At 45.1% G+C, this 27,964-nt stretch overlaps 1 protein-coding gene across 1 annotated transcript; it reads right to left on the minus strand.

Moving 5' to 3' along the window:
• Positions 1–531: 531 nt before the first annotated feature.
• On the minus strand, positions 532–27,389 carry STAG3 (STAG3 cohesin complex component). The gene is made up of 34 exons (XM_065920416.1): positions 27,321–27,389; positions 25,654–25,842; positions 24,026–24,128; positions 23,532–23,645; positions 20,627–20,723; positions 19,853–19,929; positions 19,362–19,566; positions 18,803–18,954; positions 14,997–15,070; positions 13,951–14,074; positions 13,361–13,459; positions 13,074–13,153; positions 12,641–12,748; positions 12,291–12,405; positions 12,033–12,138; positions 11,749–11,852; positions 11,435–11,527; positions 11,236–11,325; positions 10,783–10,983; positions 10,592–10,662; positions 10,390–10,477; positions 9,851–9,931; positions 9,672–9,764; positions 9,361–9,529; positions 9,117–9,253; positions 8,243–8,344; positions 7,585–7,733; positions 7,197–7,325; positions 6,940–7,097; positions 2,721–2,895; positions 2,372–2,473; positions 1,985–2,063; positions 922–981; positions 532–710 (listed from the first exon to the last, which is right to left on the minus strand). Exons 2-34 carry the CDS (start codon positions 25,830–25,832, stop codon positions 702–704), a joined length of 3,723 nt encoding a protein of 1,240 aa, XP_065776488.1. The 5' UTR covers positions 25,833–25,842; positions 27,321–27,389; the 3' UTR covers positions 532–701.
• Between the last annotated feature and the right edge of the window lie 575 nt (positions 27,390–27,964).

The raw sequence follows: 27,964 nt of genomic DNA on the forward strand, positions 1-27,964 counted from the left end.
CTGGGATGAGGGCATGAAATATTCCCAGAAAGAAGCACGTGGGTGGAGGCTGCCAAGACATGGGAACTGGCCTGGTCTCAGTGGAGGCACACAGTCCGCCCTTCGCCACGTTTCCCCTACCTTCCCTCTTCGACCTAAAATCATTCCACCCGACAGACTACTCGGAGGCAGCCGGTCTCCCATTTACTAAGCAACGCCTCCCTGAGAGCCAGCGCACAAAGCACGTGCTGGGGGCAGGGCAGTGCCAGCCCCTGTCCATGGCACACAGGGCTGGGCAGCGCTGCTTAAGACTCCAGCAACGAACCTGACGTCCCATCAGTGAAACAGTCTCAAGCCACATCCTGCAACTGACTCATACATGTTTATTGAGCTAAATCAATAGGGCACAAAAGAAGCTCAGAAACTTTCCCACAATACAGAAAGAATTATAGGCTCCTTATTTTCAACACAGGTGTGCGGTGCCCCTCTCCACGACCGAGGTAACGCCCCCCCCACCCCCGTCTCCAAACAGCAGAAAATAGGCACTTGCTCAAACAGAGGGACGGAGCCCCAGGAAGGACAGGCCAGGGTAGCAAGGCACAGCCCACCTCTTTCCCCTCAGAGACCAGGGGTGGGGAAATAATGATTCCCTTCATTCCATCTTCTGCTGGCCTTTTTCTAAGTGGTCATGTCGTGGAGATGGGGAAGGGCCTAGGGTTACATCAGAAATCCTGTAATGAGAAAGATAAAAGTAGAATACAGAGACCTAACAATGGACCAGAGGTCAAAGAGACGATCGCAATGTCCTCCAGGTGACAAACTCTCCTTCTCTTCCCATACCACCCCTCCCCCAGGACACGCTAAAGCCCCTGGCAACGGAGACGGCATCCCAGGGCTGCGGCCTCTTAACCTGTTTCTGCAGTCTGTTCTGGGGACACTCACCTCAATGTTCAGCTCTGTAGAATCTAAAAGGTCCAGCCTGTGCTCACTGGAGGAGGAGGACTAGACAGAACAGGGTCAAATGTCAGAACAGTTCCTCACCATTCCCATCATCTGCAGATAACAACAGAGGGGGCCTTTCCCTCTCACGTGACAAATTTGAGGCCGAGTAGGTCCCTGAAGCAGCCAGGGAGGGCAGAGGAGCAAAGTTAGAGTCACCAGGGCAGTGCCTCCTCTCCTGGCCTGCCAACTGAGACCTTACGTTTGCTCAGCTCGGGAACCAGAGATTGGGTTTTCCTGGGAGAACTTTAAAACAGCTAACAGAGGTCCTGCTGTCTAGGCTCTGGGTGGAACATTTTGTCTGGTTTTGCCTTCAAGCACAAGACCCCCCACTCCCCACCCCACTGTGCCCGTTCCTCCTCAAAAGAGCGGAGAAAGAAGCGAACAGCAGCAGAAACACAATCCTCTTCTGTTTATAAGGTGCCTTCTCTCTGTATCTTGCGTAAAAGGTCCATTTTAGATGAGGCTGAGAGGGGTTATGGATTTAACTTGATAAAGTAGGGGAACCTAGGACTCCTGTGAGACCTCTCCTCATTTGAATTCCATGTGCTTCCTACTGAACTGGCAGCACTTCCTCCTGCGGAAGCAGGCAGGCAAGGGCAGCCCTCTCAGGAGAGGAGGTCGGCTGAGCCTGCGCTGTGACAGGAGAGACTTGCTGCCAGGCTCCAAGCACTGGGTAACCTCCCATCTCTCTCTAGCTCAAGGGCTCCCTTTAATTCTGGGGCAATTAAGAAACTAAATACTTACATGGGGATTGAGAATGGGAGTGTGGGTCCAGTCCTTTTTGGTACTTTACTTTTTTAAGACGATATAGGGGAGAAATATTTTAAGTCCAAGCAAAGTGAACAGAAACTTAAAAACCCTTCCTCTTTTATGACTCTTTCAAAACGTCTGGGACAGCTTCCAAGGACAAGGCATCATCAAGACAAAGGAGAATCACTCTAGGTTCTCTCCCTCGCATCTGCTTCCAATTCTAAAGGGAGAAGGGACTGTTGGGTCCACTCACCTTGCCTGAACCTTGCCACTCTTCACTTGAGTCATTCTGAATATCGAATTCTTCTTCATCCTCTTCCATCAAGCTAAGCCTGGAAGCAGTGGCCAAGAGTAGAGGTTTTCAAGGACCCAAGAGTTTCTCAGGCACCCCCAGGGGAATGGGGAAGCGGGGGCAGGGCAGTAAGCAGACCAGGGGTCCAGATTCACACCCCTGCTCCCATCACAGCAGCTCTACTTCCATCCGTTTTATACACTAGAGCTCCACATGACACTGAAAGGAAGTGCTGTGTGGTTAAAACCAGTCCAGAAAGCACCAGCACAGCACCACTGATCCGGGAGAATCCCCTCGTAAGAGGGGACAGACCTGAAGTGAAGACAGACGATGATGGGAAAAGCTCACCAGGTCAGCTGCTTGCCCAGACCAGAGCCTGAAGGGTGGAGCGGAGTCTGGGAATGCTGTGGACTCAAGGACCTTGACCTTGGGTTGCCTAAAAGGTACAGGCTGTTGGGAATGAAGTTGGATCAGTGACAAGAGATAAAAATACAGGGTAAAAAGAGGAGGTAAAGTGGCCAGCATTAAAGCCAGCAGAAAGTTCAGAGTGGAGGGAAAGAGAGAAAATGAAAAGCTGAGAAAAGGGGAAAGGGCCTGGGAAGAATAAAGAGTGAGGGGGTCCTGTGGCAGGAACAACACAACAGAAACAGGGAGACACCAGACTGGGAAATCAGAGCCAAGTTTCCCGGGGACACACCCTTTGGGAAATGCCAATTCTGAGCTGCCGCCTTCTTCCATCTCCTCCGATGCCCTGAGGGGCTGCCCACTCTTCACAGCTGTGGAGGTGAGGGTAGGTGTGGCTGGGATGCTGTTCGGCTGTAGGCTTTCCTCCTGGGATGCAGAGACATCTTCTCTGTGCCGCCTGGAGGGCCCTGCAAGCAGCAGAGGCACATGCTTACTGGAGACCAGGTACCACCAGACACTTCAGTTTTTCAATACCTGCTCAGGATTTGGTAAGAAAAAGTTAAATAAGGCGGCAATGGAAAATCTAGATTGTCTCATTACAACATGACTAAAACTGAGCACAGCCCTACGTACTAAAATGTAGGGTTTATAGGCTTGTATCAAGGGGTTGTCCAGGAAAAATTCATACATACCTTAGAAAACAAGATGGAAAGAGACATACATTCCACAGATAAACAGTAATATACAAACACAAATGTGAGAGAGGGCTGGAGTCCCTGAGATTGAGAGGTCTCATTTAATCAATGAAGAAATCTGAGATTCCACTCATTCAAGGTTTTTGTAGTGAGAAAAAGTTTAGAATGGCCTGAAACTAGGCAGGAAGCGTGAGAGTTAAGGAGAAACAGAAAAATGAAATACTGGATTTTCTAAAAGCCAGGAAAAAAATGAAATGACTGTAATGTCAGCATAGTTCTAATATGAAGGGTAAGAGGAAGACCTGGGGCTCAAAATATAAAGGACTGTCTCTTATAGAGATTGAGGAAGGCAGAGGAGAAAGAAGCCAAAATGTTTAGAAAACCCAGGTAATGCTATTTTAAAACAAGTCAAATGGATATTAGTATTTATCAACTGGAAATACTCATATTCCCATTGTCTCCCTCCCCACAGCCTTGTCTGCACTCTGAAACCAGTAACCGGAGAGTGAGCTGCTTCTGGTGTAAGCAGAACATTCCCTAAACAGGGAAGAGCCACACCTGTGAGCTTGTCTTTCCAGAGAATAAACCTGAGCCCCCATGTGACTCCTAATCTCCCAGCCTATTTAACTGGTGTAATGTCCAAGGATTCAGCCTAGGACCTCTCCCCATCTCCATCCTTAGTGGCTTTCTTAGCCCTTCAGGTTCATGACTTAAGTACCAATTCCTACATATATCTCAAGCTTCTGCCTTCCCCCCTACACTCCAGACTCCTGTCTCCAGCATCTTCACCTATAACATACCAAAGTCCTGGTCTCACTTCTTACAGACTTCCCCCATCTCAGCTGCTATCAACTCCAATCTTCCAATGTTAGGCCCAAACCCTTGGAGTCATCCTCAACTCCTCTCTCATATTTTACATTCTTTCTTATTAGGAGGCTCTATTAGTGATAGCTTGGAAATATGCCCAGAGTCTGGTCACTTCTCACATCTGCCTCTCCCCAGTTCACTAGCTCCCGCCTGTCTGGGCCCTTACAGCGGCCTCCTCAGCAGTTCTTTGCCTTCAAGCCCTGCCTCTCCTTCAGTCAGTTCTCCACACAGCACCCAGGAGCCCCTTAAAATATAAGGCGGATCCTGTCACTCCTCTGCTCAAATCCCTAATGTTTACCCACTTCACTCTGAGTAAAAGCCAGAGTCTTTATTCTGACCCATGCTCGGGACCCCGACAAACTCTTTGGTCCTGTATCCTACACAGTCTCCACTCAGCAATAACTGGCCTTCTTAGCTATTCCTTGAACAAGCCAGAGACATCCCACCATGGCCTCTGGACCACTTGCACCCGCCTGTCTGCTATTCCCTTAGCTGCCCCTTTTTTAACTTTTTGGCTGTGTTGTGTGTGGGATCTTAGTTCTTCAACCAGGGATTGAACCCACAGCCCCTGCATTGAAAGCACAGAGTCTTAACCACTGGACCGCCAGGTTAAGTCCTCGTCTGCCGTTCTGATGTACACCAGGCACCCCTCTCACCTTCTCCAGTTTTAGCCCTGCATTCATACTCTCTGTGGCTTTCCCTGATTACTTTTTGTAAGACTGCAGTCCCTACCTCCCCACTATTTCCCCACCCTCTTCCACAGCACGTTACTATCTGACACTATTCCAAAGAAAGCTCACTCCTGCATTCCAAGCACAGCTGAATGCAAGGTGCCAATGAACAATGGAACCGATTTTCTCAGTTTTACCCTAACTTTACACACCCTCTGTTTTAGGCAAACCACTCTATATATTCATGTGCTTCGGCAAACACTGACCTCTGCTTTGCTTGTGCTATTCTGCTAGTTCATGGTACTTATTTTCTTTCTCTGTTCAGCTTATATAAATCTTACCCATTTTTCAAGATCTAGCTTAAATACCATCTTCTTGATAAAGACTTCATAGATCAACTGAACATAAAATGATACCTTTCTTCTCTGAATTCTATAGTAGTCATTTGTGAAACCCCAGGGAAGTTATCACTTACTGGTGACTTCACAGCTCAGATTTTCTATAAATGTATTTTCTTTCTTTTCTATTAGATGGTAAGCTGTTTGAGAATCTGTCATGGCCTCTAAAACACCTAATACAATATCTTGCACATGGTAGGTCCTTAACAAGTGTTACTTTACTGATTAAAACCAGAGTTTCCTGGTGGTATGAAAGATAATTTTAGGTGGTATACAGAAGACCTTAAAAAGAATTCACACCATATTTCACACCACACACAAAAATTAACTCAAAATGGATCACAGACCTAAATGTATTAGTTAAAATTAGAAAACTCTCAGAAGAAAACACAGGAATAGATTTATGTGATTTTAGATTAGGCAAGTTTCTTAAGATATGACATCAAAAGCACAAACAATGGAGAAAGCCCTGGCAACCCACTCCATATTCTTGCCTGGAGAACCCGATGGACAGAGGAGCCTGGCAAGCTTCAGTGCATGGGGTCACAAAGTATCACACTACTAACGCTACTTAGTTTGCACCTTCAAAAAAAAAAAAAAGCACAAACAAAAAACCATGTAAGTTGAATTTCATCAAAATTAAGAACTTTTGTATTTCAAGGACACCATCAAGAAAATGAAAAGACAACAAAAAATGGGAGAAATTTTTTCTGTATATCTGATAAGAGACAACGCAACAATTAAAAAAGACAACCCTATTTTTAAATGAGCAAAGAATTTGAATAGATATTTCTCTAAAGAAGATATACAAATAGCCAATAAGCATGTGAAAAGATGCTCAACAGTATTAGTACTTAAGGAAATACAAATTTAAGCTACAATGGATGAGATACTAATTCACAGTCACTAAGAGATGGATAAAATCAAAGACAAGTGTTGGCATGTAGAGAAACTGGGGCCCTGTCAATTTCTGTAGAAATTGCAAAACAATGTAGGCACTTTGGAAAACAGTTTGGTAGTTCCTCATAAAGTTACACACAGAGTTACCATATAATCCAGCAATTTCTCTAAAGAGAAGTGAAATCCTACATCCATGCAAAAGCTTACACATTAATGTTCACAGTAGTATCATGTGTTAACAGAATGTTGAAACAACCTAAGTATCAATTAACTGATGGATAAAATGACATATCCATACAAATGGAATATTATTCAGCCATGAAAAGTTATGAGGTACTGATAAATGCTAAGAATGGATGAACCCTAAAAACATGCTCATTAAAAGAAGACACAGGCCACAGACTATGATTCCAGTTACATAAAATGTCTACAATAAGCAAACCCAAGACAAGAAATAGGTACGTATACTGCCTAGACCTGAGGGAATGGGGTATGACTACCAGTATTTTAAAATGTACACTAGAAAACAAACTTACACCTCAGATTTGTGATTTCTAGGGTATTATCACAAGATGAAACTATATTTGAAAAAAATCACTTTAAAGAAAAAAACTTATGTAAATAAAACAGGTAATGATCTGAAGACTATAAAAATCATGAAGACTATAAAATGTTTAAAAATTGCAAAATAACTATAAGATGTCAACAAAAGGCATCATAAATGTACAGATTTTTTAGTTCAATCTTTGGTTTTATCATGAGTTTCTATTTAATTTTTCATAGAAGTTGGCTATTTTTACTTGGCTAGATAAACCTTGAAGAAAATGAGTAGCCTTGATGATAGTAGGGGCTCCATGAATATTTATTTGACCAAACTCAAGACTCTGAAAGAGGCAAAAGACCATATGCTGCTTCACTAAGCAGTGGCAATCAAGGCAGTAGCACTGAGAACCCTGATACCCACATTCATAGCACTTTACCTTCAACTCGCCTCTTCTTGGAGCGGGGGTAGCCCTGAGGGCTGACCTCTGCCGTGTTCTCTCCGGGGCTGAGGGAGTGGCAGTAGGTGGTGACTGGACCCCAGGGACGACCAGGTGCCTGGGAGACACGCTGCAGACACTTTTCCAGGTAGGACAGTCTAAGAAAGAGGCAGGATGGAGCCTGGCTGCAGTGGTCACAGCCCTCGCCACACCCTTCCTCTCTCATCCACACCTTTATCCACCCACCCCTAACTTACAGCAGCTGCTTGTCCTGATGGAAGAGTCGGGGGGAGAACTCCGAAAGGAGCTCCAGGAATGCCAGATTTGGGGGCTGACTGGAGGAGCCAGCTGGAGGAAGCTCAGACAAGGAGAACTTGATGCCTTCCCTTGGTTGAAAAGAATCATTTTAGGAAGACAGGCCCCTCCCAACTCTCTCCCAGAGCTGAGGCATCCTGTCCAAGTGCTTCTTCCTCCCCCTGGACCCAGCCTGTCACCCAGGGGTACCTGCTCACCCACGTGACTGCTACTCTTGGACCTGATGACCCTCCCTCTGAGATCTCACTCCCAGCTGATCCTGTACACAGCCTCTGGCGCAGCCCTCTCTGGAAGATTCAAGTACCTTGCTTTCCACCAATACTTCCTTACTTGTGTAGCATGACCACAAGGTCACGGTTCTGTAGCTGCTGGGGTCCAAAGCTCAAGGCAAATCTCCTGGCCAGGTCCCTCATCTCGACGAAAGCTGGAAGCTCATTCAGGCCCTGGGGCCCTTGTTCCTGCAGCAGTTCTGTGTATAACTGTCCAGGAGACAGGGCACATGTGGGGAGGGAGGAATAAGATAGAATAAGCAAGTACAGCATTCCCTTCTCTGTCCAGAAATGCTAAAGGGCTTGGGACACCATCTGCTGTTTTTACTTTCTTTCCTCCAAGGACACTGACCCTATTCCTGACTGCCTTGCACCAGATAAGACTTCACCATGCTCTGTAACAATAAATTAAAATGTCTGTAGTAACTGAAGGAGCTGAGAGACAACAGACTAGAAGAAAATTAGAAACTCCCTATCACTTTATTGTTGGTGCTCCCATGTGCTAACTCACATAGGAGTTCTATGGGATTGGGGTAGAAACTGCCCCAACAGTTAAATTACTTTTTATGGATCTACTAGTTATGAAGGAGACTGTCATGTGAAATAAAAGTCAAAATAAGTTAGAAACTTCCTGCTCTGAAAGATCTCACGTTCTGAACAGCTAGGGGTAGGCCGCAGGGAGGGTGCAGAAGGCCTGAGGCCCCCCGGCAGAAGGGTACCTGCTTGAGGCTCAGCAGCAGGATTCGGGAGCAGTGACTTCGGTCCATCTGCCTCGCTCTAGTCAATGTTTCCTTGATAATGTCACCATAGTCATTGTAGAACTGATGGGAAGGAAGTGGAGAAAACAATGTCGACCACAGGAAAGGACTGTTTCTGTTCTGATTTTTTCTTCACAGCCCTAACTATTACCTCCTTCCAAAAGAACCTGAGGTAGGGAATATGAATCTAAGCATGAAACAACTCATACTAGACCACATCTCCAGCCAGCAGAGACAAATCCCCAGAGAAATCATGGTTTAGGCAAATAATTAAGGGAAGAAACCCTGCCTGGAGTCCATTTCTTAGAGAAGAGTAGTAAACCTCCCAGAACACACTGTCACTGCACTGCAACCTTGGCTATTTGTCTCTGCCCCTAGAACAGAAGCTCCCGGGAGCAGGAACTACTGACTATTTTGTTCACTGAGGGGCCCTCAGTGCCTGGGATACTAGGTGCTCAATAAATAGAAATCAACACAGTGGTGGGTTGAGGAGATCAAGGTAGGTATCTAGGTACCTTGGAAGGACTGAAGCCTCTTCTGTTCTTTTTATTCCCCTTCTTACATTACCCCATTCCACAGACTAGGCTCACAGAAAGAAAAAAAAAATTTCTGGACAGGAAGATTAAGGTGTTTTCCCTCCAATGAATTTCTGCCTGACAGCTTTTTCTCCACAATTATTTACTACTAAGTCTCTTTGTCCCTTTATTCTAAACTACGGGCCTTCCCCCCGCTTTCCCTTTAAGCTTGGTACCATCACTTCCCCCCACCCTTCCTGCAGTGCTCCAGTGTCTGAAGTCCTGGGTCAGGCCATGCTCTGCCTGGCGCCCCGCTGTACCTTGTTGTAGTGTTTGAAAACATCCGAGGCTGCGTCCATCTCCAGCACCCCATAAAGCAACAGCTTGCAGAAGCCAGCCAGGAGGCGGCGCCGCTGGTGCAGCTGCTCAATCTGTAAGTGGTCCTCTTGGGAATGACCTGGCTCACCCCGAGTGCAGAGTGCAAACGTCAGAATCACAGTTCAGGCCTCCTGCCCTCCAACCCGAGGCAGGCCTGAGCCCCAAACCCTCCCTGAGCCCCGGTACCACTGCTCAGTTCCCCAGGCTGGATGAAGACGTGATCCATGAGGAAGCTGGCTAGCTCAGACTGCAGGGTGGCTTCAGGAATAAAGATAAGGGGCCTGAGGAACTCTCGTCCTCCTACAATCATCTGAGGGCTGAAGATGAGAAGCAGATCACTTAACAAGACAAAAGCCTGTTAGGGAAAAAAAGAATGCTTAAAAAGGACAGAAAATTGACCATGACAGAAATTATATTGCTAATTTCCCCTCAGAATGGGTTTCCTCAGACCATGGGAGCAGAGCTACAGACGACATGCATCCTTGACAAACGCTCACCTGCTCCTGGATCTCAGAATCCACATCTGAGAGGCAGCTCTGGCAGAGTTCGCAGAAGGCCACCATCCTGCCCTTCAAACCCAACAGCTGCTTCTGTGGAGACAATGACTTCAGGGGGAAGGAATGAAGGAAGACACTGGTACTCCATTCCTCTTCCCCCTCCTCAGACCCATATTCACCTGGGAAGCATCTGATCCAGAAATGTGGGTTAGTGTCCAAAGAATGGAAAAATAGACAAGCGTCAAGGCTGGCAGGGTCACCTGAGAACCACATGTTAAAAAGCAAAGGTCAGTAGAGTAACGAGCAGGTGGGGAGAGACATAGGCAGGCAGATACACATGAAGGAAAGAAGAAAAAAGCAGACCAGAGAGAGTGAGATGAGGAGAGACCTACATCCTTTTCTGGCGAAGAAAAAAGTGATTCTGGACAGTCTTCAGAGGAATTCTATCCTGAGCAGGAATGCCATCTCTTCCTGATTTAAAGTCTCCTATAATTCCTCAATATTATCTTTGACTCCCCAGAAGCCAGAGAGAATGACTGTTTTTAGGTGCTAGAAAAGTACATTCACCTTCCAAGAAGGGGACAGAAGGAGCAAATACACGATGGAGCTCTCTCTCACCCACTCCACATCCCTGGGACTGGAACCACCTGCAAGGTGGCCACCGAGAATGCGGGGCCCTTTAAACACCTGCTTCCACATTTCCAACTTGTCTACTTGCCTGGTGAGGAACCTCTCCTGTGTCCACAGCCTTTCGGAGGAGTTGGTAGCAGGGCTCATAAAGCTCCCAGCGGGTTAGGTCGTGGGCACTGTGGGGGGGGCGGGGTGGGAAGAGGGAAATGTTACACGGAACAGAACGAACAAGCATCCACCCCACAGACACCGGCAGCAATAGAAGCGGGAGCAGGAGGGGAGCTGCTCACTTGTAGAAGGCAGAGAGGCGCTTCAGAGTGGCTGCCAGACTGTACACCTCATCCTCATCTAGGAAGGACGACTGAGGAAGAAAGGAGGTCCATGTGGCATTTCCCCGAGAACTTGCGGATCCACACCCCCATATCTTTTGGCCTCTCCCACACAGGTCTGGGGAGTCCTGTCATACAGCCCTACTTCCAACCTGAAGCAGTTCTTCAAGCTCCTGCTGGAAGCGGTCGGTCAGGAGATCCACCAGCTGGCTGCGCGCAAAGTCTACCCGACTGAAGAACGTGAACTCCGGATTACACAGCAGATAGAGGGCGTGAGCGCCAGCCTCAAGCACTGCGGGCTCCGCGTGTTTCACCACCACCTCCTGGAGCTGCTGCAGGAGCAGCTCCAGGTGCTGAGAGAAAAGGTGGGAGAAGACAGTGTCGTGAGGGAGCTGGGGAAGAGAACAACTCCTGAGGGGACTAGAGACGGGGAGAAAGGAAACAGCATTGACATTAAACTTCAAGGATAAGATGCCTGAGAGAGGGAAGTCTATTGGTTTTTCTAGAATCCATGTCCTTAAGAAAAACCAGGTACTGGCAGTAGAATCTTTGGCTCTAGGACAAAAGCAGCAAGGAAGAGGGAATGTGTTGTCTTCTCCCCTCACTTTCTCCAAGCGCCTGGTACAGTAGATGTTGAGGTCGAAGTAGTTGAGAAGCTGCAGCAGGGGAGCCACCTTCTCTGCATCAGCTGAGAACTGCGGTGATTGAGAGGGAAGCCTGCTTATAACCTGCCACACTGCTCATTTTGAGGCCACTTCCTTCCACCCTCTCTTTCCCAGAGGCTGAGTGATGAGGCACCTCTACCTTGGCCAGGAGCTGGGGGAGCAGGGGGATGAGGTGCTCAGTCAGCTTCACCTTGTCGTCGGCTTGGATCTTACGTTCTTTTGGGGTTAAGCCCTGAAATTAGTCATTTGGGGATGGGGTAAAGGTGTATGTTTGTGTATTCCTATGCCTGATAATCTTATCTTCCTAGGAAGATAAGCAGCTCCCTTCAGATTTCTTTTGCTAGAAGTGGAATTCTTTGAGAGGCAGAGGAAGGAGCACCCTAACCTAAGACTCGAGGGTAAGGACAGACAGTACCTGCCAACAACCCTCAGCCCGCGCCCCTCACGCTGTACCTTCCTCCCCGTGGCCCGTCCCACAGGCGGGTGGCCCTCTGAAGCTTGCCGGACACTGGACACCAGGATTTCTACCAGCGTGCTCTCCTGTGCATCGCCCAGGTCTGGGTGGGCAGGAGGACAGAAAACAGATTCATAGACTAGCCACCCCCGACCCCTAAGAACCCCCTCCATCGCCCCCACCACCCATGACCTATGCCTTTTACAAGTCAGGAGAGCAATCTCTCCTGGTTTCCCACAAGGAGGGGAGAGGTCCCCTTCCCTGGCTACCAGCTGGTACACACTCTGGTCCTTCTCCAGCAGCAGGCTTGTCAGACTCTCCCAGTCCTTCAGCAGAGGCCCCGCACAGTCCCACAGGCTGTCAACTAAGTATGCGGCGTGGTCATGGAGCTGTGGGAGCAGGCAGACGTTAAGTCACTGAAGGCACATGTTAACATGCTAGAAGTGGCTCCCGATATATCATTTCTCCCCTTCCTGTAGAGCCAGCTCCCATCCTTCTCTACCTGCACATCTTAGCACAACAGCTCCTTTCCATACATCACCTCACTCTCCACAAAAAAGGACAGCAGAAGGTAGAAGAAAGTCCTCTGAGCACGTGGACTTCGGCGTCGCTCTCTCCCGCCCACCGCTCTTGTCTCACATTCAGGGTAGAAGAGCCTGGTAGAAGGGACACAGGGAAAGGGCACAGCACAGAAGAAAGGAAGGAGTACACGTTACCTTGGAGGGAGAGGATTAAAGGGGAAAGAGACACAGAGCTAAGGCAAGTCTCAAGGAATTGAGGAGGGAAGGAGACACCAAGGGAGACTAATGGGTTGGGGAGAGGAGCTTAGAGCAGCAGCAGAGGATGGAGGGGGATGGTGTTAAAGAAACAAACAAAAGGAGCCCCGCTCACTTCCAGTACAGAAACTCCCCTGCAGCAGAGGCCAGGGCTCTGTTAGAGGCGTACACAACAGGGTAGATGCTCTCACAGTCTGCATCTGTCAGCACCCCTTCCATGCTCCTGCCGGGAGAAAAGCAGAACGAGCAGGTGGATGTGGATGTTGTCCTCTGGCACAACTAAGGTTAGAAACAAGGCAAAGCCAACAAGGATGAACTCACAAAGAACGTGCAAACAGACGAATGGGAGACAGAGGGATATGGAGAGTTAGAGAAGATGGGAAAATTCCCCCCTGGAGCTCTTGCAACTTGGGAATGATCTCTGTCTTTCAACCTGTACATAGACAAGAGTCAACCTACAATGGGTGGAGGGAGAGAGACTCTGGAAGGGCCTGTCTGATACTGAAAAGATAACCTTGAGATGCCTCTCTCCACTTCCCAGGACTCACTTGAGGATAAGTATCAGCAACCTAACGGCCTCCACTGCCACGTCATACTCTCGGTCCATGACCATGGAAACCATCCGGTCCTGTAAGAAGGAGAACATCACTCAGTACCTCCTTGTATCCATCCCCAAACAGCATCCTCTTAGAATTTGAGAGATTCCTAAAGGGGGGGTGTAGACGCAGATACTGGGATAGCCACGGATACATAAAAGCAATAGAAGTGGAAAAATGAGGTGAGGAGATGGAACCCACAGACAGAGCCACGCACAGGAGCACGGTCCTGATTTTACCTTAAAGCGGCCGGTAAAGAGCTCCAGGCGCGCAGTCAAGTCTTGGTTGCCATACAGCCCTTGCAGAGCCTTCAAGCACTTCAGACGCACGTCTCGATGCTACTGAGGAGAATGGAAATATGAATGACTCCTCCTCTACTTACCCCCACTGGATGTCCGTACTTCCCTCTCAGATTGCTCATTCTGGGCCTGGGTGTCCTCTATATTGAAGACTCTGAGATGTCTCAAAGAGAATGAATGACTGTCTTCTCACTTAAAGCCCAAAATTCTCCTTTTCAGCAGAATCCAGCAATCCTGATTGAAAGGATCTTTTGGTTACCACCCCAGGACTTGTATTACCAACCTATCAATAACTTTCTTGCCTTTTCATAGGGAAAGTCTTTCTCCCCTCAACTCGCTTTTAAGGCATTTAATCCCCTAAATATACCCGTCTCTCCCCTAACTTCTCCTACCCTCCCCAGTACTAGGGGAGTTTTGAGGTTCAGTGTCTTGATGAGTTCATCACTGATCACTAGGGAAACACCTAAGTGGTGAGATCAGGAAAAGCTGAAGCATCCTGGGGCAGGGAAGAGGACTGACTCAACTCTCACCTTATCATGCAGGGTCCAGCCAATATATTTTAAGTAGCTGTCAGTGAGGAAAGAGGTGCTGTAGCTCTGCATCCAAGACCCAATCTCCTCAATGCAGATAGCACGGATCTCAGGAAGGACATCCCTAGGCACAGAGACAAAACTGACCCTTTTCACCTTCTCTCCAAACTGACCTTCCATCCTAGCAGATATCTGTTTGTCACAGAAGAGTCTATTTTCTTGACTAAACATCAAGTACTAGCCCTTTCACTTCCTCCTCCCAATGTAAATAAAATACATTAAAAAGTGAACAGTTCCCTTCTGTAACCAGTCATTAAAACTTATCTTCCATGCCCCTTTTAAAAACTGATTTTGGAATCTTAACTATCAGCCCAACTGCGTGTGTGGTGAACTGAGATAGCACTGATGTACAACATAAGTTTCAGGTGTACAACAGTGATTCATAATTCTTAAAGATTGTTTCATTTATTGTAAAATGATGGGTTATAGTCCCTATGTTGTACAACATATCCACGTGTGTGTGTTGATCCCACTTCAAGGAAAGATTAAATCAGCTGAAGGGTTCTGAAAAGGCAGAGGTTGAAATCTAGATAAGAGTGGGATACACTCCTTAACTTAATTCTACCAGCTGTTTACCCAGTATAAAACTCCCCTGCCTTTAGCACAGTGAAAGGCAGGGTGAAGTGGGCTGGGAAAAGGCCTGCAGAGCTGTAAACCCTCAGAAAGACCCTGCTTGGCTCTCCCCTCTTGTCCTCTCAAGGCTCAAGCCCCAGGAAGATGGGGGAGGGGAGGTCTTGGGCAAAGTTGGAGCAGAATACTCATCAAAGCCTAATGCTCTTGAATCTTCCCTCCCAGAAGAATTTATACAATCCTTTGTAGGCAGGGATAAATTAAACCTTATTTGGAACATTTGTTAAAGAGTTTTTTCCCAGCTTTGTGAGCTGTGGGACTAAACAGATAACATGGTTAGGAAGGGACCTCGTTATTTCTACAGACTCTGTAACTGAGGATCTAGCTGCTTCAATGAGAGGAGCCCAGAAACTCACCTATACCGATGTACAAAGACACCCCTGAAAAGGGCATTCATCATCCCCTCAATCTCCTCTTGATGCTCTTGAAGCTGAAGGATGGGGAGGAACAGGTCAATCTCTCATGTTCCCCAACAGTTCAAGGCCACAAAAATATTAGAAAAATATGACATTCACCTGTTTCCTATTAATTACAAGGCACAGTCTGAACCTCTTGTATCCTATGTTCCCTTTTAAACCTTCTTTATTTTCAGGTCATTTGACTTTATTTCCCACATGTTAACAATACTTCTATCTCCCCAAATAACTTTTTTCTCCACATGAAAAATACACATCTATAAATAAGGTATGAAAGTTACAAGCCACTTTCTCTCTTTCCTTTGAGGGTATGGACTAGATACCTTGGAAAAGAATATCACCTACTCATGCACATGTGATAGTGGATAGCCCAGTGAAGTCAGGCAGTCAGTAAGATACCTCTAAAATACAAAGCTGAGGAGAAAGCTGGTGTTGGCAAATGAAAGTAATTAAGCTCATCAGTCTAAAGCAGAGAAAAAGAAAATGTAGCCAATAAGTTATCAGAATAGAAAAAGGTTAAACCTTCTAATTCTGGAAGAAGCTGTATAGTCAAATAATGCCTCAGAGATTTGTTTTTAAAAAGTAATATCCTTTCTATGTCTTGTTATTTTGACTGTCTTTGGCTATTCAGAGGTCCTAGCTGGTAGTTATACATGTTTTTTTACAAACATCAATTGGGGAAATTTTTTTAATAAATGCAATTTGTTTGAGAAAAGAAATGGAACAAAAAAGGGAGAGAGAGAGAAGGAAGCAATTAGATCAGTGATTCTCAAATTGGGGTTCCCACAGGACTTTAGCAAAGTCTGAAGACAGTTTTGTTTATTACGACCTGGGTACTACCGCCACCTAGTGGATAGAGGCCAGGGATGCTGTGGGTTTGATCCCTGGGATCGGAAGATCCCCTGGGGGAGGAAATGGCAACCCACTCCAGTACTCTTGCCTGAAAAATCCCATGGACAGAGGAGTCTATCAGGCTACAATCCATGGTGTTTCAAGGATTTGGACACAACTGAGCACATATGCTGAAACAATGCCAGAACAGACTCCTAAATGGCACCTTTGAGAAACCCTAGATTAGATGTTATCTGTTACCCTAACAGGTAACAGGGAAGCAGAATTGCAAGGTGACATTCTTGAAGACAACTGGCCCAACTCAATAAATCAATATCCTGAGGGGAAAGTGGAGGCCGGGGCAGAGGTTCTGTACAAGATTAAGAGAGACTTAAGAAACAAAAAGACCAAGTGAAATGCACAGTCCTTAACTAAATCCTGGCTGGAATTAACCAAATATAAGAGGCATGGAAACAGTGAGAGATTTTATTTTCTTGGGCTCCAAAATCACTGCAGATGGTGACTGCAGTCATGAAATTAAAAGACGCTTACTCCTTGGAAGACTAGCTATGACCAACCTAGACAGCATATTAAAAAGCAGAGACATTACTCTGCCAACAAAGGTTCATCTAGTCAAAGCTGTGGTTTTTCCAGCAGTCATGTATGGATGTGAGAGTTGGATTATAAAGCTAAGCACAGAAGAACTGATGCTTTTGAACTGTGGTGTTGGAGAAGACTCTTGAGAGTCCCTTGGACTGCAAGGAGATCCAACCAGTCCATCCTAAGTCCTGAGTGTTCATTGGAAGGACTGATGCTGAAGCTGCAACTCCAATACTTTGGCCACCAAGAACTGACTCATTAGAAAAGACCCTGATGCTGGGAAAGACCAAAGAAAGGAGGAGAAGGGGATGACAGAGGATAAAATGGTTGGATGGCATCACTGACTCGATGGACATGAGTTTGAGCAAACTCTGGGTTGGTGATGGACAGAGAAGTGTGGCGTGCTGCAGTCCGTAGGGTCACAAAGAGTTGGACATGACTGAGCAACTGAACTGAAAAGGCATTTTGGGGACAAATGGAAAATTTTAAATAGGAGTTGGGATTAGAAAATATTAGGGAATCACTGTTAATGTTTTTGGATAGGAAAAGAGTATTGGGATAATACATGAACATGTGTTTTAGAGGACATATTCAAATCTTTAGGTTAAAATATCCCCAGGTGGCGCTAGTGGTAAAGAATCCGCCTGCCAGTGCAGGAGGTGCAAGAGATGTGGTTTGATCTCTGGGTTGGGAAGGTCCCCCGGAATAAGAAATGGAAACTGGCTCCAGTATTCTTACCTGGAAAATCCCATGGACAGAGGAGCCTGGAGGGCTACAATCCATGGGGTCGCAGAGAATTGGACATGACTGAGCACACACACACACATCCACAATTTAGTAAAAAAAATAGCAAGAAAAAAAATAAATGAAGTATAGTGAAATACATGACTGAGTGACTGAACAAAATAATAGTTGTTAAATCTAGATAGTCCATATGTGGTGTTCATTCTACCAGTATTATCTTTTTGAACATTTGAAGATTTTCATATTTAAAGGAAAAGAAAAGATAGAGAGGGAAGGAAGAAAGGTGGGTCCATCAATACCAAATTTTACGTAAGTCAAAAAGGGAGACTGAAAAAAGGCCATTGGCTATAGGGATTTAGAAGTTACTGGTTTGGAGAGAACAATTTGAAAGAAAAAAATGGGGATAGAAGCTAGGTAGCAAAAAGGATTCAGTTGGATATTAAGGAAGTAAGGAAATACTAAAAGGATAGAAATGGAGCAACTTATAGAGAAGGATTAAGGATAGAGTCAAACGCTTATATACATTTATAACTGAAGAGAGGAAACCAGTGGGGAGGGAGAAATTAAAGTAAAACTACAACTGATGAAGCAAGAGCCAGAGAAGTCCAAATAAAACAATCACACGAGTGTATATAAGATTTGAAACAGACTTAACATATACACAGTTTAAGATCACATTGACAGTGAAAATAGCAAAAGAGAATCCGGGAAGTAAAACGTTCCCTCCTCTAATGATTTAGCATGGAAGAGATCTTTGATGAGAGCTGGAAAACGGTCAGTTGGCAGAGTTAAGACATGGTGAGTCCTGCCAACCTCATGGTTGGGGAGGTCTCAGATACTCTGGAGAAGTGAGGGGAAAATCAGTGTTAAGTCTCATGACATACACAACTGTTTGAAGGTTCACACAGTGTAAGAGATTTTGTTGGGAGTTATGTCCTTTGGTGGTCTTCTTCAGGTTTAAAAGGAATCAAAACAAGTACCTACTATGTGCCTAGGTAGGCAATTTACTCGTCTCATTTAGTCCTCACAAAAATAATTACCCCTTTTTGAAAGGAAAGGACACTGAAGGTTAGAGGTTATGTAAGGCCATGGAGCTAGTAGCTAACTGGAACAGAATTTAAATCCAGGAGTGAATGACAGGCCTGTGTCCTTTCCATTCCTTGAAAACTTGGCCTCCTCCACCAGCAGTTGGCCTCCCAGCAGTCCTGCATACCATAACACTTGAGATGAAAGTCAGTACTTAATTCCTTGCACAAGATACAGGCACAACACTTAAACACTTGTGATAATGAATGCAGACAATAGAAACTGAGCAAAAGTGGAATTACAGAGAACTTTTAAAATTTACTCTAAACTAGAAATGCTCTCTTGAGCCCACATCCCAGAAACAAGCTGAACATACAATGACATCTAACAGGACGGGTCTATTAAACTACTGCCAGACTCCATCATTCATAGTCTGAAAGCTTGCCTGGGCACTGTGCCTGGGAGAAGCTGGGGGACTGATAAGGTACTGTGATAAGCAGTGGTGATGGAAGCGGGAGCAGAGCGGGAGGCGGGAAACGGCTCACCTCCCTGCGTTTCTCCAGCAGGCTCTCGAGCCGCTCAGGCGCTCTCTGTCCTGGTCCCTTGTTCCGTTCAGCATCGTACTGACGCTGATTGTTGTCCTTGTGCAGGCTCAGCTGGAGAGCAACTCTTACCAGGGAGGTCATCAGCTTCATGGCTTTGAGTCAGTAAAAACAAGGTAAGAAAATCATTAAGTGAGAGGAGGGATGGTATGTTCAGAAAAGAAGAAAAAAGGGGCAGTGAAATAGAAAAGCTAGAGCAGGGAAACCCTAAAATCCCAAGACTCACTGTTCTGGAGTGGGCTTTTTCTCTCCCTCTTTTGGGCTTGTTTTAATCCTTAGCCTGTTCTCAGTGAGCTCTGAGAAACATGTTAAAGCTGAAAATGTCACAGTGATCCACCCCTTTTTACAATCCCACTAATGAGAAACTGGATGAAGGTTCAGGACAAAATAAGCATGACCTTGAAGTAAAGAGCTAGAATGCAGGCAGGAAAGAAGACCCAGGACTAGAGAACAGAGGGAAGTTCCCATGAGAACATTTATAGAGTTAACAGCGACTGCTTACCAGCCAGGGTGCTAGTGTGACGGAAGGCACGGACCTGGGAGTCTGAGAGGCCAGTGAGCAAGGAGATGAGGTTGTCCATGGGGAAGCCATCGTAGAGGAGGCTGTATTGGCACTGGTAGACCAATGTTCTCACAAATTCACAGAAGCTGCCCTGAAACTTCTTCCAGGATGGGCCTGAAGCTGTCAGAGGATAGTCTCCTGAATCCTAAAGAAGAGTTTATGAAAAAGATGGGAGAGTTACTACCAGGTCCATGGAGTCATAGGTACTGGATGTCAAAGCCCAACCATATAGTAAAAAAATGTATCTCTTATATCTTATTCTCAACTCTGTAGGCATATTCGGATAATGTGTATAGGTCCCTTTTGCTCCCAAGAAATTAAACCCCTCCTTTTAAAAGCTATCCTATTTCCCAGAATCAAAAAGAAGAGGGTAATGGGCCTTGTATTTTGCAAAAAGACTGGCTAGAGGATCCTGGATAGTCTTCTTCCACCTCATTAAACTGCTCAGTTAGGTGCCGGATGATCTCTGAGTTAGACATCTTCTTGAACATCTCAGGGGTCACAGTGCCTGAGGAATGGAGGACATGAGGTACTTAGAAGGAAAACAACAGACACCATGACCATTTACATAAACATTTGAAGATGATCTTAAAAATATATTGAAAAGAACTCAGGTAGGGAATCAGAAGACCTGAATCCTAGTCATAAATCTGCTACCATCTAACTGGAATATCTGATATAAGGCAACCTGTCCAGAAAACCCCAGGAAATCAAACAGCAAAAAACTAGTTAAAAAAAAATATTCCAAACAAAAAGAAAGCAAGAAAACTATGCCAGGTTCTTATAATACAACCTGCAGTCTTATAACACTATCTGCCCCAGTAAATTAGGTCATGGCCTTTGGGGACCTGGGGCCACAGTTTCAGTAGAGAAATATGAGATGAAATGGCTGAGAAATAAGGGATAAGAAAATAAAAGATTACTTAGAGAAAAGAAAAGTCTGATGGTCCAAATCTGTAAACATCATCACATTAGTATGTTTGTTTATTTTTCTCCAAAGGAGTCTGTCTCCAAACCAATACATTTCATTACTGGATCACTTCCTGTTTACCAATCAACAGTGTACTTGATAGTAGTTAAATAAGGGAAACTTTTCTTACACTTTACCCTCTCTCTTTAGGAATGCCTAACCCCACTCACATTCACAAGAAAAAGTTTTATAAGAGAAAAAGGCTGGGGGTTAGAAAAGGGGGACGTTTCCTCACCTTTACACCCACAAGATCGGATGAAAAAGTTCACCAGCTCCAGGAAAGCTGCATCCTGGTCTTGCTTGTAGCTATCCAGCCACTCATCTACCAAAGACTAGGGAAACAGTGTGGATCATTTCTATTTCTGGCAATATGATAGACTAGAAATTCTGTATAAGCTTCCTAACTGAAACATCTAAACTTCTGATTAAAATATTAAAAACATCTTTTAAAATGTACTACTAAATGAGAATGAGAGGTAGAATTCCATAAAAACAAAAATGGAAGTGAAGGTAGCAATTCTGGGAGATAAGCAAGCTGAGTTTTGCTGAGGGTCTACTAAACCCCAGAAACCCTAACTTTCTGTCCAGATGGATGTATAGAATGTAGAGCACAGAAGACAAAGGCTAAAGGGCTTCCAAAGAGAGTAGTCCAAAAGGAGGCTCCTGCAAAGAGGCACACCTTCATGAAAGCAAGAATGAGAAATAAATGTACAGGTCAGAAGGGGAAGCAGGACAACAGCTTGTTATGACCTTAGTGTGGGGTAGAAGAAAAAAAGAATTGTTCCTTCAGAATTCATAACCATAAGCCAGTTCCCATATCTACATTTGTAGTCCAGATCCACCTTACCAATAAAAGCAGAATAATTTCGATCAGAATTTAATTAAAAGTGATTCTTCAGACTTCCTTGGTGGTCCAGTGGTTAAGAATCCACCTACCAATGCAGGGGACACGGGTTTGATCCCTAGTCTGGGAATATTCCACATGCCATGGGGCAAATAAACCTATGCATGCCACAACTATAGAAACCTGCCCTCTACAGGCCATGCTCTGCAACAAGAGAACCACCACAATGAAAAGCCTGCGCCCCACAACTAGAGCACAGCCCCTGCTTGCCACCACCAGAGAAAGCCTGCACACAGCAACAATGACCCAGCACTGAAGACCCTGACAAAGACCCCAACAAAGAAACAAGACACTAAAACTAACAATTAGCAGAAAAACACAGAATTACATTCACAGGCTTTAAACACTGAAGTTATCACAGATTATAAAATTATTATTTCCATGATTAAATAAAAGAGAAGCTTGAAAATACAAGCAAAGAACAATTAACTTTGGAAGGGGTCAAACAAAATGTGTAGAAGTGCAAAATATAATAAATAAAAATTGAAACTTCAATGAATGGATTAAAAACAGACTGGCTACAACACAACATGAGTGAAATAGAAGATTAAGTCAAAGAAAGTATCCAAAATGTAGCCCAGAGAGACAAATAAAAATAAGGAAAAAAGTTATTAAGACATGGAGAATAGAGCGAGAATTTCCAATGGTGTCTAATTGAATTCCAGAAGGGGATTAACAGAATGAGAAAGAGGCAACGTTGAAAAAGAATTCTGCATAGTTGTCAAAAGACACCAGTCCTCAGAGCCTGGAACCTAACTGATCTCAAGCATGAAAAGAAAAGTTTATACCTCTGAACATCCTATAATACATAAGAACACAAAAGCAAAACAGTCTGGAAAACTGTCAAGTAAAAAAAAAAAATTACTTACAAAGGACATGCATTTAACATTTACAAACAAAAACATTTACAAGTTAGATGTGCACAAAAACAGTCCCAGCTGTATATGGTTATTCAATTAAATCAAACATTAAAAATGTAGTTCCTCAGTCACACCAGCCACATATCAAAAATCCATGTGTGGCTGGTGGACTACTGTACCAGACAACAGTGATACAGACATCTCCATCATTAGAGACTGTTGTATTAGACAGTGCTTAGACTGATTGCTGACTTTCAATAGCAATACAGGAAATTAGAAGGAAGTGGAATAATCTTTTTAATATGCCGAGAGAAAAAAATCATCTTAGAATTTGATACCCAGCAACCTTTTGAGAACAAGGGTGAAAGACATTTTATACAAGCAAACAATGAGCTTGTTAATAAACTATTTAAAAGAAATTTTAAAACAAACTTTGGACAATGATTCTGTGTGGAAGATTTCAGATTTGAAAAGAAATGATGCAACTAAGAGTTTGCATACTGCAACAAAGATTGAAGATCCTGAGAGTCCCAACTAAGACCCAGCACAAATAAATACTTTTTAAAAGAAGAAATGATGAACAAAAAATGATTAAAATGTAGGTAAGTATAAACAAACATTATTTAAAACAATGATGTCTACTTGGAAGAGAAGGAAAGGACAGAACTAAAACACTGCACAACAAACAGCATGTAAGGGGACTTTCCTGGCAGTCCAGTCATTAGGATTCCGCACTTCCACTGTATGGGGCATGGGTTCAGTCCCTGGTCAGGGAACTAAGATCCCGAAAGTCATTTGGCACTGCCAAAAAAGAAAAACAAACCCAAACAGTATGTGAACTGTAAGGACTAACCAGAATTAAAATGTGCTTAGGTTCTTGTATGAGATAAAACATTCAAAAGGAAAAAAGAGAAAAGAGAAACAGAAAAGGCAGTATAAAGCAAAACCACATAAGATGGTACAAATAAATTGATATATATCAGTACTGACAATAAATGTAAATCAATCTCTCTTGTTAAAGGAGACACAGGCAGAATGGATAGGTATAATTGTCAAAGTGGAGCTAAAAGTGACAGGGGTGAACACGTTGCCACCCGAATCCAAGCTGCTTCTCTAAATTATCCAATGCCTTTCCTTGCCCCTTCCATCAATCAATAAAAGCAAGACCCACCCTCATCTGTGATACTATTAGGAAAGGAACATTCCCCTTCATGCAAGATCTCCCTTACATCACTCTAAGGATTCACCCTGTGGCCTAATCTGCCTTTCTTGATACCAGTTATGTTCACTGAATCAAGTTTGTAGCATTTGTTATCACTCCACCCAACAAGGAATGCAATGGTATCAAGAAACAGAGGTGAGATACTCTGTTTTACCTGCATGTCACTTTTGGCACCTTTCACAGCATCAAAGAGATCACTGGCTGGTGGCTCTGACACTTTCTGACCATGAGCATGTACTGTTCGGGACCTCTTCTTTGGAAGTTTTGCCTAGTTAGTATAAAGAAATCATGAATGTTTTTAAAAAGTAAAAGTGACATTAACACTTACTCTCATCAAAATCACCGTTAGGCTTAAGCTGCCAATTCCACAGCAGAATTTGAGTTACTGACTCAGCTTAGAAATCAAGGATTTTTGTATTGTAAACTTTATTATTTCTAGCCTTATCTCCTTTTAAAAGTTCCTTAACCCCATTCCTGTTCCTCTATACACTAATACTGTATTTTCCACTCTTCAAAATCTGCTTTCTTTTTACTTCTGTCCCTTAATACTCTTTAAGCCTTGTCCTTTCATCAAGCATATCACCTGAGCCTCTTTTAGGTTTTCTTTCACTGCTTCCCAGACCAGGTTCAAAAACAAAACTGACTCACTGGGGTTGGTTTGAGTGGCCGTTTTGCTGCTCTCTTCTTCCCATTTCGTCTCAAGCTGTCTTCGAAATCACTGCCTTCACCAGCTGACAAAGATTCACTATCCCTATGAAGGAGTGTGGTTCTGCTTAGATACAACACCCTAGTCCCTATATATAAAAGGGTAAATGAATTATAATTTCTCTAACGTATACCCCTCTCCATGAGAAAAATATATTCAGATTTTAAGGAGAGATGAGCTGACTGTTGCCAGGAAGTACAGACAATGTCTTAAAGGAAAACTTTCACTTAAAAGAAAACTTTCACTTAAAGAAAGCATTGGAAATGAAGAATGAGGCACTGAGGGAGATGAAGCACAACTTTTTCCTGCTGCTGCTGCTAAGTTGCTTCAGTCGTGTCCAACTCTATGCGACCCTATGGACAGTAGCCCACCAGGCTCCTCTGTCCACAGGATTCTCTAGCCAAGAACACTGGAGTGGGTTGCCATTTCCTTCTCCAAGCTCTTTCCTAATATCCACATTAAAAAAAAAAGATAAAGATATTCACGTAGGCAGTCAGGGGGATCACTGCTGTGTAGAGAAAAATTAGCATGGGTCAGGAAGTGGTGTTTGATTAATACTAATACACAAACATTGGAAAAGACCCTGATGCTGGGAGGGTTTGCGGGCAGGAGGAGAAGGGGACAACAGAGGATGAGATGGCTGGATGACATCACTGACTCGACGGACACGAATTTGAGTGAACTCTAGGAGCTGGTGATAGACAGGGAGGCCTGGCGTGCTGCGATTCATGGGGTCGCAAAGGGTTGGACATGAATGAGTGACTGAACTGAATACACAAACAGGAGATTATATATGTGCCTGGTGTTAAATTTCAGCCCTTAAAACAAATTCACCTCTTACTGACTAAAATGTACAAAATAAATATAACCTGGTCCTAAACAGCACAATGATTTAGAAGAGGCCAATTAAAATTACCAGGGGATATTTTTATAACTATAACTGAAATATAAACTTTAAAAATGGTGAATCATTATGTTGTATATCTGAAACTTATTTAATATCAAACATCAACTATACCTCAATAAAAAAAAATTACCAGGGGATAAATTAGACCTTGTATGAGACTTTTTTTTCCTGGAAAGATTAAAAAATTTTTTTTTAAACTCAAGATGTACTCTTATAACCATCACTGAATAAGCTCATAAATGCCAACAGATAAGGACTTGTTTTTATAATCCCAAATGAAGGAATTACAGGACACCAACTAAAAAGGATATACTAGCTTTCTGGCACCAAATAAAGAACTCTTTCCCCTTTCCCCCATGTCTGGGCCCTTACCAGAGGCTGTCCCTGCTGAACATACAAACTTGTTCAAGAAAAGTTTAGACAAGATGGATCATGGATTTATAACAGGATGGATTATTCTTGACGCTTCCAACACCTAGGGCAGCTGAAAGGCACCCAGCAGAACTGGGGGCAGGCGTGGGTCACTGTTCTGAAACAGCACAGCATCTCCTAGCTTTTCTGTCACACACGTGTTGCTCGTGTTTGGAAAAGTTTGCTCGTTTGGAAAATGAAAATGGGAAAAACCTGGGGACGACGCAACCATTTCTCACCAACTCCACTCACCCCTCTGAATTCTGCTCCGAGTCCCGGTCATTGCAGGGCATAGCGACAGACACAGAAGAACTAGAAGAAGCAGACACGCTCCTCCGTCCAGCCGCTACCGCTCTGCGCAGCGGCGAGGACGCGTTGCTCGGGGAGGAGGAGCTGTGGTACCGAGAGGAGGACGACCGATGGGTGGGCATGGTGGTCCAGCTTCGGAAGAGAGGGAAGAGGGGGGAAGGTGTCCTGACCTATCACGTCTCCATTCCCAGCTCCAACGATCCCCTTTCTTTACATGGGAATGGCTCGAATTCAGGGAGTGTGGGGGGGTTGCAAAATAAGAGGGATAATACACTGTAGATCAACTATACAACAATTAAATAAAAACAAACAGAAAAGCACAGCTTTATGGATAAACCATAAAGGAAAAGAATAGTTTTTTTTTTTTTTTTTTTTAACAAAATGTGTATGTTTTGGACTTTTCCGTCGGGTCCAGTGGTTAAAACTTCACCTGCCAGTGGGGGTGGGGGGTGGGCAATGGTTCCATCACTGGTCAGGGACCTAAGATCCCACATGCCTCCCAACCAAAAAACCAAAACATAAAACAGAAGCAATACTGTTACCAATAAAGACTTCAAAAATGGGGCTTCCCTGGTGGCTCAGTGATAAAGAATCGGCCAGCCAGTGCAGGTGGCATGGGTTCCATCCCTGGTCGAGGAAGACTCCACATGCTGTGGGGCAACTAAACCCATGCCACAACTAAGGAACCTGTGCTCTAGATCCCAGTAGCCGCAGCTACTAAAGCCCACTCGGCCTGGAGTCTGTGCTCCCCAACAAAACAAGCCACCACAATGAGAAGTCCTGGTACCGCAACTAAAGAGTAGCCCCAGCTCGCCACAACTAGAGAAAAGCCTTGGCAGAAACGAAGGCCCAGCCAAAAATAAAATAACGAATTATTTTTTAAAGATTTCAAAAATAGTCCACGGCAAAAATAAAATGCATGTCTGTGTATAACTGAGTCACTCTGCTGTAGAGCAGAGATTGGCACATTGTAAAGTTTTTTTTTTTTCTCAATACGTTTAAAAAAAAAAAAGCAGCTTAAAAAACGACCGAGAAGGTCCTGACCCAAGGTATCAGGGAGTTAAAGACGCCACTGCCCCAACACCATCCTCGGGTTTGAAGGTGCTCCCCAAGTCTCGAGCAAGGCACACACTAGGGTAGTATAAAACACACCCTTCTCTCCCCACGATTCAGAGGAGCCTGTGAAACGGAACCAGCTCCCACGGGACAAACAAAAGACAAGAAAAGTAAGAAAATAACTCCCCATCCCGCTACAGAAGCACATAAACTTCCATTTCTGCAAGGTTAGAACCTGCCCCTCACCCCCGACAAGGACCAGACTGGGACGCGCTTAACGATTTGGGTCTGGAGGCGCCATCAAAACTGGGCCGGAAACGCTGAAGGAGTCACGGAAAGCTCGCTTTCTCCACTTCTCCAGAAGAGAGGTTCTGCACCCCACCCTGGGCTACTTTATTTGGGTTACAGAGACGTCTAACCGCTCAAGAGAGTGATTATCTGTCTTCCGGGGCTGGGATTCCTGGCCTCTGTGAAAGAAGCCATGGGGAGGGAGGGCTTCTCTCAGGGCTGGAGTGCGGGGGATGGCGAACGCCTGGGTGAAAGGGGAGCCTCACTGTGACAGCCCGGGACAGCGACTTCTGGCCGAGCAGCGTTGAGGAAAAGTCACCGTCTCGGGTCCCTTAGGTCTCTGTGGTCACGCCCCCGTCCCTCTGGGTGGCAGACGAATCCAGAAAAACGCGGGAAGGCGCGAGCCCAACGGTTCGTCTCAGGTTTGCAAGTTGTCGCGAGACTTGAGCGTGTGCGAGCTTGTGCTTACCACGTTCTAGCCACGCCACTCCAGCAGCCTCGTGCGGCCACGAGCTCTCCAGCTTGCAGCCGTATCACGTGGGCTCCCGCGCGCTGGCCACCGGCTTTAACTCGGCTCCTCCTGGCTCCTCCCCAGCCCGGCCCCTCTGTCCCCAAATTCCCCCTCCATTGGCTGGGCTTCACACTGCCCCAGTAGTAACTCCTTTAATCTGGCTTCTCAACTACGATAGGCTGAGTTCCACTCAGGCCCCGCCTTTCTATGTAGATAGCCACGCCTCAGAGGAAGACCACACCCCTCCCCTAACCTCCTAGTCCTGCCGAGTCCCGCCCCGCGGCTGAGCTTCCCCAGTACATTGGCCTAATTTCTCCTTGACCCCGCCCCTAAACTCGGCTCCTTACCATTATTGGCAGGGCCCCGCCCCGGGCCCCGCCTCCTGTCCGGCTCCCCGCT

Source organism: Muntiacus reevesi, chromosome 2 (assembly GCF_963930625.1).
Source record: "Muntiacus reevesi chromosome 2, mMunRee1.1, whole genome shotgun sequence".
NCBI lineage: Eukaryota > Metazoa > Chordata > Mammalia > Artiodactyla > Cervidae > Muntiacus > Muntiacus reevesi.